The 10,822-nt window shown below is 41.8% G+C and overlaps 1 protein-coding gene across 1 annotated transcript; it reads right to left on the bottom strand.

Annotated features, from left to right (window-relative positions):
- Nucleotides 1-5,720: 5,720 nt before the first annotated feature.
- On the bottom strand, nt 5,721-10,727 carry CNRIP1 (cannabinoid receptor interacting protein 1; the record flags this gene model as incomplete). Its single annotated transcript, XM_009867842.1, has 2 exons — nt 5,721-5,885; nt 10,583-10,727. Coding segments are annotated over 2 exons (310 nt in total), but the record flags the coding sequence as incomplete, so codon positions are not given.
- Nucleotides 10,728-10,822: the final 95 nt, after the last annotated feature.

Genomic DNA, 10,822 nt, shown 5'->3' with positions numbered 1-10,822 from the left:
TTCAGTCTGTGATGGAGCTGGAAGACGCATGAAGCCATTTTTTTGTTTGTCTTAATGCTTTTAAATCTTTGGAGTGCAGTCTCATAGCTTCCGTACCGAGCAGGGATGACTGCCGTTGTATTTTCACCCAGTGGTATTTCTTGCATTTTCTCAGGTTGCCTGTAGCGTGATGTTTATGCAGAGATCTCTCCAAAGCCAGAAATAAAAATAATAGTTAATTAAAACGAAAAAACTAACAAACAAAAAACAAAACCCCCAAAAGCACCAACTTTAGACTATATATATTCTATACATCAAATTGGCCAGGGCTTGTTCTCTACAATAAGTCTGACATGTGGAAATAGGATAGGTGAATCTGTTGGCATAGCAACTTAGGCTGAGTGGAAGAGTGCCATCAGAGTCAGAAAACAGTAGATGTTGTGGTATTGTTGCACGCTACTGCCACTTCTTTGCAGATAGGGCTCTTGGGGCTCATGTGAAACTCAGTTTAAGCTTATGAGAACATTTGGTCCTTGTAGCACATACTCTGTAGCTTAATATAGGTATTACCAAAGACATTATCACAGTCAGTCCCGTAACAGCAGGGTGGCACCTTGCAGGTACCGTGCTGAGAGGGGCAGAAGGTCCAGCTTACCTCCAACACCGTTGCACGGTTCTTGCCTTTATCCTCATCACCTGCTAGTTTATTATGGCTTGTCTCCTCTGTAGCTTAATATAGGTATTACCAAAGACATTATCACAGTCAGTCCCGTAACAGCAGGGTGGCACCTATAACCTTGCAGGTACCATGCTGAGAGGGGTAGAAGGTCCAGCTTACCTCCAACATGGTTGCACGGTTCGTGCCTTTATCATCATCACCTGCTAGTTTATTATTGCTTGTCTCAGCATTGTTCGAAGGCAGAAGTTACTGAGTGGGATACCAGGCTGTTCCTTACTGTCTGGGATAAAGGGAGTAGGAGTGTCTGTTCTCTGGGGGAGGGAAACAAAGGCATTACAGATGGCACACGAAGCGCTTGTGTATGGCAGTGTTGAGACTCAAGTTTGCCCAAATGAGGAAAACCAGAATATCAAGGCCTTCCACTTGGTCAGTGCAGATGTGCTGTTACCAATTACTTTTTGTAATTTAGGACTTTTGGCATCAACATTGATGGAAATGCTGTCGTTGCTTTTAAGCCTTGTCTCCGATGGAGATCTGTTCGTATCTGTGCGCTCATATATCAGCAATTGTCCTGGCTTGAGTGAGCGGTGCAACTCACTGCAGGTCAAAAGATTACAAGATTACTGGGAGAATTCACAGAAACTTATCTAACTGTTCACTTGCACATATCTCATTATACAGCGAAATTCAGTGACTGTTAGAGCACTGTGGAAACTATCTATGTAGTTGTCTGAATTCTCCAGTGTTGTAATGGCAGATGCTGCAGGACCTCCACCACTGACTACCAGCAGTGCTTTCTGCAGTCCAGTTTCACTTTACTTTTTTGGTAGCTGGTCGTTTTCTTCTTATTTATAGCTGGGATACTGTTGGAACTTCTGTGGATTTCTTCTGCAGGAAGAGGCAGAGAAGGTTGTACGTAATGTATAAGGTCAGTCATGGGATTATCATTCAGAGAACTAAGCTGTGTCAGTAACAAGAGACATAATCAACAGCTTTGAGGTAGGAACAGAGAAAATGATGCAGAGAGGGCTGGTTTGGCTCTTCCTGCGTTGATGCAGCCTTGTCTTCCAAAGGCTGAAAGCCAGGGCTCACAGGGATTTGAAGCCTTAAATGCTGATCTCAGGGAGAGAGGAAAAGGAAGCAGTCCAAGGAGTGCTGGTGAAAGCTGCCAAGCATGCAGCAGGGAAGGCCTGTGGGCAGGAGCGCATCTCTCCTAGCCAAAGATCTGGATTAGCTGCACTAAGGGAACTTTCCAGTCATCACTTGTGAGCTTTGTAGAACTAAGGGAAAACATGAATGTTGTTAGGACTCATTATGCTGCTGCTTTGTGCTTCAGGGTTGACACAGCTATTAAGGCAATGCTCAGTGCTTTAAATTCTGAAAGCCACAGCGCTTGTTGCCGGTCTCACAAAGAGGTTAGCATTTACAATGTGCCACGTCGGTATGTAATCAAAGATTTACATGGAGACTCTAGAAGAATAGAACTGTGCAACATAGCACGTGTCAAAATTTTACATAGCAAGTGGGTAGGTGCTCTTAACCAAATGGAAACCAGTTTCTGCAGGCGTGCAAAAGCCTTGTATTACAAAATGTACAGCTTCATTGTATAGAGGTATCATTTACATCTTTTATAGGAAGAAAATAATTAAGTTTTCCAATACTCCGCTAGCCTGGAATCACACTGCATCTGCAAACAATCAACAGAGCCTCAGCTGCAGCCGGTGAAACCTCCCTAACTTGTGCCAGTAGGGTGTGGAGACTTTAGAAGTGTTAGTTCTTTTTCAGATATGGTCAAGTGGTAGGAGATACCACATCCTGTAGTAGCTGCGCTAAACACAAAGCCTTGTTTGTGCCAACGCTCATGATCTAATGCAAGTCCTATGCAGGATCACAACTGTAGTAATAGTGACTGATAACTTGCTCTTGGTTCCTTTTACTCAGCAGTCTGAATGTGCTAACTGCTGCCTAAATATAGATGGGAAAAAAAGCAACTCTGAAAGATTCAGTATATTTGCTTCAGTCTTTCTTATGAAAATAAAAGCTGGACACTCTGTGAGAAAAATCTTATGTATAAAACCTTCACATATGAGTGCCTTGTGGTTTCAGGAAAATAAAAGCTGGACACTCTGTGAGAAAAACCTTATGTATAAAACCTTCACATATGAGTGCTTTGTGGTTTCACATATGAGTGTGTGGATTGACACGTTCTCAGCATTTACTGACATCATAACGGATAAAAATAAATATGTATTTAAGCTTAGTATTGTGTCCTGTTCTGAACAAAAATGCAAATACTAAGTAGAAGAAGGTGAGTAAAGAGCAAACTTGTCTGGAGATTAAATGCTGCTGATTGAATAATGCATCAAACAGCAACAGGTTTTTTTAAGTGACTCAAGCTTTATGAATATTTACCAGAGTTGTCCTGGATGAAAGAAATTCAGAACGTGACTTTCAGAGAACTGCTACAGTCTTGGGTCTCCTTTACTAGAAGGAAGAATTTGCTCTGGTTAGCAAAGCACTCGAGCAAGGGGAACTCGATGGGGCTGTTTTGCTTTACATGTGCAGGGTATCAGCTCTGCCATCCATGGTGGTATGAATACTCAACAAACACCGTGTGGGTAATTTTCTGTTTAGGAATGATGTGAGGTCATCAAGCTGCATTTCTGTATGACTTCAGGCTGGAAAGCTGGGCAGGGACAAACCAATGAAATTTGATAAGGGCAAGTGTGGCATCTGGGAAAGAACAGCCCCATATAGCAGTAGAGGTTGGGGGCTTGGCCTGCTGGAGAGCAGCTCTGGGGAAAAGGACCTGGGAGTGGGCAGCAGGACACTCAAAACCCACCTGGACGTGTTCTTGTGTGATCTACTCTAGGTGATCCTCCTCTAGTAGGAGGGTTGATCTTCAGGAGTCCCTTCCAACCCCTGTCACTCTGTGATTTCACAGAAGCTGAGCTCAAAGTGAAGACCTGTCTTTACATATTTTAATTTTATGAGGACAGAAGTTTCTCTGTTAACTTACGAGTCTTACATATTTCTTGCTGATGTGATTCCAGTTTATATGTGCAAACAAAATAAAATATGCAGTTTGTTGCAAAAGAAAGTCATGTTTTAGCAGTGCAGAGATGGAATGGATTGACAGCTGCAAGTTTGGAGTCGTTGAAGCCTGTTATCTGGAAATTTCTGCTAAAATGCTGCCAGTAACACTTCTGTCTGAAATACAGATTTTTGCTTATTTTTCTTCCCATTTTGAAGAATTCTTTCAGTAGTCTGGGAAGATGCTAGAAAAGAAGTTAATGCAGAAGATTATTTCTAGAATTTTATTGCAGTGAAACTGGCCTGTGTAATATTGCTTCCAAGTAGAGATGCAGCAGGCTGGCTCAATGTGCAGTGCTGTATTACATCGGGGCTACTCTCTGGCTCTTTAGTCTGTAGAAATCTGCAAACAAGCCTTTTGATTAATGATCTGATGGAAGAAAATACTTCTTTGGTTATTTCACTTCTGTCCTAAATCTCTACTTTCCACAATATGGTAGTGCAACAAAATTACGGTTGAATTTTATCAGTAAGCTCTGTTGAGTGCTATCACATTTAACTATCTGCATTCTACCACATGGGATCTATATTTCCTAGAAACAGTACCTTTGGGTAAAAAATACTTGGGACTGATTTCTCAGAAAGCACAAGACTACATACCCTCTGCTGTTGGACTTTCTAAAACCACTGCCTTTTTTTGAGATGGTATTTTCAACTCATTTAGATAGCTGTGCTAGAAAAGAAATTGTTTTAAGTCTTTTATTACAAAGGTCAAAAGTCATGGGTACCATTTACATACACAATTTACAAATTATTCACAAAGGGAATAACAGATACGCGAGATCCGACAGCTTACTTCAGCCCAGGTTGAGGAAGGGACAGTGGAGTTTTTTCCCTGCTTTATTTACTGGAAGAAAAGATATGTTGGATTTTTGTTATCTGTACGAGTTAAACACTGATCAAGTGTTTATGTAGCACCTAGTCATAATCATGCAAACGTTTACATGCTTATCTTTATTTGAAAGAGTGCAATGCTTGTATAAACACGCACCAGGACCTGCGCTCTTCACACTGAGTGTTTGTTGGTCAGAAATCCCGTTGATTTTGGTATAATACAGTGGTCAGGCTTGAAAGAGTTGATCTATAGAATTTCACTGATTAGAGAAGTGTGTCAGTAAAGCAAAAATGGAAATTACTCTCAGAACTCTTAAGAGCTAAACTAAGTATGACTGCTCTATCTTTCACGAATGCTGTATGATCTTAAAGTAGATATGAGCCGTGTTGGTAGATGTCTTTGATACCACAGCTGATTTATTGCTTTTCCTTCATCCAGCTTAGCACATTTTACACTGTTTCCTAAAGCTATTTCAGAAAGACTGGGAAACTTAACAACAAAGAATCCTATTTTGAGAGATTTGGTGAATGAGCAAAAGTCATAGAACGTCTTACAGCACTTAACAAAAGGAAGAATGAGTTTCCAGATTCCCTGGTACGAAAGCACAATGTCAGCAGTGCAGTAGCTGCCATTTAGCTAAACCTACAAATACCCATAATTTGCACTTTTTGCTGTCCACTGGGATGACGTGTACAACAGAATGCTTGAAGGAGCACACCGATTTAGGAGCAAACACAAATATAAATGCAGAAATCACCGATGTGATGTTGCATCCAAATTCTAAGCAACAAAGCAAAACACTTCACGAAAGTTGTTACATCAAGTAGAACCATTTAGCAGGAATAATCCAAATACTTGTGACAATGTTATGATGGTATGGCTTTCTACCCAACTACAGAATGAACTTTTCAGTATTCTCAGGGTGACAGACAAAGAATGTTGCAGATGCCATGGTAAACGTAAAATACAGTAAGAGGCAAGGATTTAGTGGCACCACCTGTATATACAACATAGTTGTTGGAACCTTATGGAACAAAGCAACGTTGTAGTATGCCTTTGTTAAGGCTTCTTGCTGGTTTAAAAAGGTAATTTTTCTTTAGGGAGATTGTCCAGCAGTATTGGTTTCACATCTCTTCAGTGGAAGGTCTCTTTATTGATCCACATGAGACTGCGCGTTTCATTTGGTTTGCACTCGTACTCAATACTGCCAAAACTGTTTCCCCATTGGCAATGATCCCGTTTGTGGTAGTTGTAGAATTTGACTTGCCAGACCGTTTCAAAAACGCCAATGTCGTTAAACTGCGAGGAAGAGGGAAGATCAGTGTTAGTGAGCTGATTGTTTTGTTGGTTTCTCTCTCTTAAAGAGAAACAACACTCTTGTGAAACTGCAGAATGTAAACCAGCTGATGTCAGGGTTATTGTTCCTCAAGTCAGTAAATCAAAGATCTGTAAAGCCTGCTCTAGCAGTCATAACGTCTTTTATGCTTAGGCATACATAAAACACAAAGTATCAGATTCTCCATGCACTGTCCTCTTGTGCTTACATCTGGGAAAGGCAAGGGAGTAAAAATGTTCAAGTTCCCGTGTGGATAAATGTTCCTGACAACAATAACTGAAACTATAATCCTTCTTAAGATGATACAGCAGAAGCTGGCCTTACGATCTCAAAGCGGCTTCTGTATACCATAGATCATGTAGCAGTAATCTGCACTGATACAGGCCATCACTTCACCTCTATCCCATACCTAGAGGATGCAGTTAGGATTGGGAAGATTTCTTCTTCTGCTCAGTCTGAAATCTTTAACATCGCTGTATCTTTGTAGCCTTGTGTTTGCAGTCTCTTCCTGAGACATACTGCTATTAGACCACTTATTCTTTCCCTGGGATTCCGTTCCACATTTTACATGAAACGTAAGCAAAACAAGTTCTTTGTGTAATTGCTAGTTGTGCCAAGATGGTGCAGCTTTTCAAACCTAGATATGAGTAATGGAAATTAGGAAGGAGCTTATCAGTGTGTTTAACAGATACGTGTCTAATACGGTAAAGAAGTAGGGATACATTGACACTGAGTTGTCTGTGCTTGCAACTTGAAAGTGAATGAGACTACGGCTGTACTGAGTTTCTGTGCGATAAAATATATATTTTTTTAAGCCAGTGCTAGACACCTTTAGAAAATCAGGAAAACCTTATAAGTGAGGCTTTCATAGGTAGATTATGATTTCAATTATAATGATGATGTAAAATTTGGTTTCCTGTGACTTAAGACCTTGCAGAGAATCTGCAGTGTGGATGTGAAGCCTCTGTGTATGGCTTTTGGTCCTAGTATTATGGCTGTTAATTGTAATACGTATGTTGTTAGGAGACACTAGATAGTGGATTTGGTGCTACTGAACAGCGCAGTTCTTCAGCGTTTCTTCCTTTTAAATATTTCCATCACTCATTTAAATGACAGCTTCTTCACTTGACTGTTTTCCATTCCCATCATGTGCCTGGGAGCTGACCTTTGATCATCTGCCTATTAAAATCACACTTGCAAAGTCAGTATGCAAGCCCTTTTACACAGTGGTGCTTACTGAGTTGCAAGCAGAGCCTCCTGGATCCAATTTTCTGGGAAGGACATGTACTTTTTTTTTTTTTTAATTCAAGATACAGTTTGAAAGATGATGCTTCAGAATGGCCATTGCTTCAAACCTTTCACTGTTGTAACTTAAATTTAGCCATGACAACAGCAGGAGTTGCTGTGTGCTGTTAGTGGAAAGGTTTTATTTGGCTTCAGTTCCAAGTGTCACCTTAAAGGAGTAGCTGAAATATTTCTGCTACTTCCTTTGACAAAGAAAGAATCAAGAATACAGGCTATTTTTATCTCTCCCAGCAACTAAAACCTTAATTAAGGATTTTTTTTTTTTAAATTAATCATCTCTCATAGTAAACCTGTCATAACTCGAGATAGTAAGATAGTAAAGATAAAGCACATGGGTTATTACTCAATCCACAAAATGAAATTGTCAGGAGCATCAGCCACTTTTGGTGCGGAAACTGAGGAAGAAAAGGCCATTTCTAATGGCATTTGTAGGAGGTGATATGATACAAGAGCAGCATTTCATTTCATCAGTGTGTAGGGGATCTGAATTTCAACAAATACTGTCTTCCTCCAGTGACCCAATTTGCTGTGTATTTCCGGGAGGAGGAAAGAATTAATTGCGGAGCTTTTCTTCTACCATGTGTCTCCCCCCGCCCAGCCCAGTACTTAGAAGATGCAGCAGCTTTGTGGCGTAATGAGAATTCTGCATCCTCAGAGCTTGCCTGAATTCCCGTGTGGCTCCTGCAGCTGAATCCTGGCTCCACCACCGTGTCTGTGTACGGCCTTGCCCAGCGAGGAGGGATGGCCCTCCTCTTTGTAGGTCAGGCTGAGAAGCCTATTTCCCTGTCTGCTATTCTGTCATCCAGTGCTATAGAAGTGAAGAGTTATTTAATCACTCCTTCTGAATTTGCATGCTACGATGATTTGGTGGTTAGTTATTAAGGGAAATAGAGGTCTAGCTTCTTTATTCAACCCTAGTCTAGTCTGACCAAGAGTAAAATGAGACCTGAAGAGAGGTTTCTAACTTAGTTCACACTATTTGCTAGACAGCCTAGCAATTTCTGGAAAGTATGTGTAATTGAGCATTCAGGTAACAGAAACAGAAATTCAGAAACAGGATTGGTTTTTTTACATGTATAAACTATGGCTATAACAGGCCAGATGTCTACTTGCCATGTAACATAGGAGCACAGAGAATTATTTGTTTAAAGATTTAAAGCAGGTGGGAAATAAAATCTCATGGACTTTTATGGACCTTCTGCCTTTCAGGCATTAGATTGGCAGTGTCAGACCACATTTGAACTGCAGGACTGACCTCACAATCTAATGTGAGTTCATGTTTTATGCCTTAAATAGTGTCCTTATCTCCCTAAGATGTGCTGAGATCTTGCCTGTTCTAGAAAAGGAAGTGAAGGCAGAAGTTCCTCACAGTTGAAGGAAGTAGGAAAATTTAAAGCTGTGTGCAGTGAGCTGACTTTTGAAGAGTGAGGAAATAGGTATTAGAAGCAGTTTTCAGACCGGTGTATCAGAGGCTCGTTGCCTAAATCTGTTACGGCTCTGCCTAGCTAAGTAGCTAAATGATGGGTTAAACATGTAAATCCCTGCGGAGTTGCCTATATTTAATACTTAAAAGTATCAATTGTGAACATCTAAGTCTGTACTGAAGAACCTATCATTCAAGATCAGATAGTAATAGGAGCTGAGGACCTACTTAATGCTTGAAAATCCTGTTAGCTCATGGTTAATATCCCAGGACTTGATTTGTAAAAGCAACTGTTTGAACAGATAATGTGGCTACTCCTCCTGATGCTGCAACAAACCATCTCAGAGCTTGTATCTGAAAATCAGACCCTTCTTGCATTTCTTGGAATTAACTTCATTTGTGATTTGACTTGATTTTCTCCATAAGAAAAGTTAAGCTTCCAGATTTTCAGAGTTCACATCAATGCTGCACTACAGGTGGCTATCAAAATAAGGATGCCTTAGTCAAATCAGCTCATTTTTTATGACTGCTGCCCTTTCACCTCCTGGTGTAAGGACATTGTGAAATAAAACTGCAATAATTAAGAGTGGCACCCAGCAGCCCTGCTCCGCTGTTTGAGAAGTCATAGCTGGTGTTTGGTTTTCCTGGGTGTTAAAAGGAGGTGACTCTATAGAAGTATAATTAATGTGGACGGAGGCTTCAAGGTAGTCTTATTAAGCTACGATTATAAAATTTTAACTGTTAATGTCATGTGGGTCCTGCAGAATTAACTTACACATGCTGTAATTATTAGAAACTCCAAATGCAGATGTTACAGTTCTTACTCAGGATTGCCATGCTATGGGATGATTCCAGAAAAAACAGTGAAGATCAAGATGAAATTTTGTGTGCAGTGAGCAAACATGAGAAAAAGCTGAAATTCGATGGGTTTAGCAAGGTCCTAAATGTGTAGAAGTTGGAACAGACCCGTAAGTGAGCTTCAGCTGAAGATGGCTTACTGCCCCGTGTGGGTACAGGAGGCATGGAATAAACAGCAGGAATTTTTTTTCTCAAAACTGTAATCAGGAGAAGGAAAAAACTGCAAACAACCAAACAAAATCCAGAACAAAACAGATCTCCCTTTGCTCCCAAAGAGTGCTGTGGGAATCTGCCTGCTGTCTTATGGGCTGGAGCTTTTTTTCATCCCTCTTTCGGGCTGTGGCATATACCAATTCCAGCCCTTGAGGCTTCCCCTTAAGGTTGGAGTGAGGAACCACTTGAATAAAAACTTAGGTCTGTGAATGCAGAGATAGTGTGATAATGAAACCATACGGGGAAGGGGAGGAAAGGGAGAAGACAGCCTTTGTGGGGTGTGTGTGTGTGTAGTAGGGGGTGTTCTCACCCATGCTTTCAGCCTCTGGCAGGCCCTCAGGCACCCTGCAGATGACAGTCAGAAGGGCAGAGTAGTCACCCCTTGTGCTTGGGGCATGCCCTACTTCAAAAAACCTGGCAGTGCTAGCAGGCAAAATGAGGGTCCCTGTATGCCAAGGGCTTGGGACTGGATTCTTAGCCAGGGACCTTGGTGGGACTTGCCTGAAGTCTGTAATACGTCCTTTAGAAGAGGTGAGAGGTTCAGCTCACATTTCTTTCTGCTGCAGCACCCTAAAGGGCTTTGCAGGTCTCTAGAAATCCCCCTACTACTCCCTGGCTCTTGCTGCTCTTTTGGCTTCCCTTTGGGAAGCGGGGCTTGTGTTTTCAGCTACACTCTGACCAGCAATCTTACCAAAAAGAAACACCACCGACCCTCCCAAAAAAAGAAAATGACAGAGAGGAGGGCAGCAGCTGTGATCAGACTTTGCTCTAGAATATTTCACTTCCACAACTCTCCCTCTAGAAGTCAACCCCCCGCTGCCCTCCTTTGCCTTCCCGTGCCAGGCTTGGAGAACCACGTACCTGCATGTTGACCTGGATGGGCTGTCTCTCCCCGCTCTTGGTATGGGGCACCCCTTCTGTGTCGTAGATCCCCGTGTAGGAGGCCACCTGTGCATCCCTCGATTTCTCTTCCAGTGGGACATTGACACCCCCAATGCCCATTGTCCTGCAAAGAGACGGGACCCAGCCTTTCAGCGGTTCTGCATGCTCTCTTCCTCAGCAGCTTGGAGCCAGCATGTGGGCTGGCAGCCTCTCTGCTGG

Source organism: Apaloderma vittatum, unplaced genomic scaffold, assembly GCF_000703405.1.
Source record: "Apaloderma vittatum isolate BGI_N311 unplaced genomic scaffold, ASM70340v1 scaffold8294, whole genome shotgun sequence".
Taxonomy (NCBI): Eukaryota; Metazoa; Chordata; class Aves; order Trogoniformes; family Trogonidae; genus Apaloderma; species Apaloderma vittatum.
The sequence above is the reverse complement of the archived record's forward strand: the minus strand, read 5'-3'. Positions and strand labels throughout refer to the sequence as shown.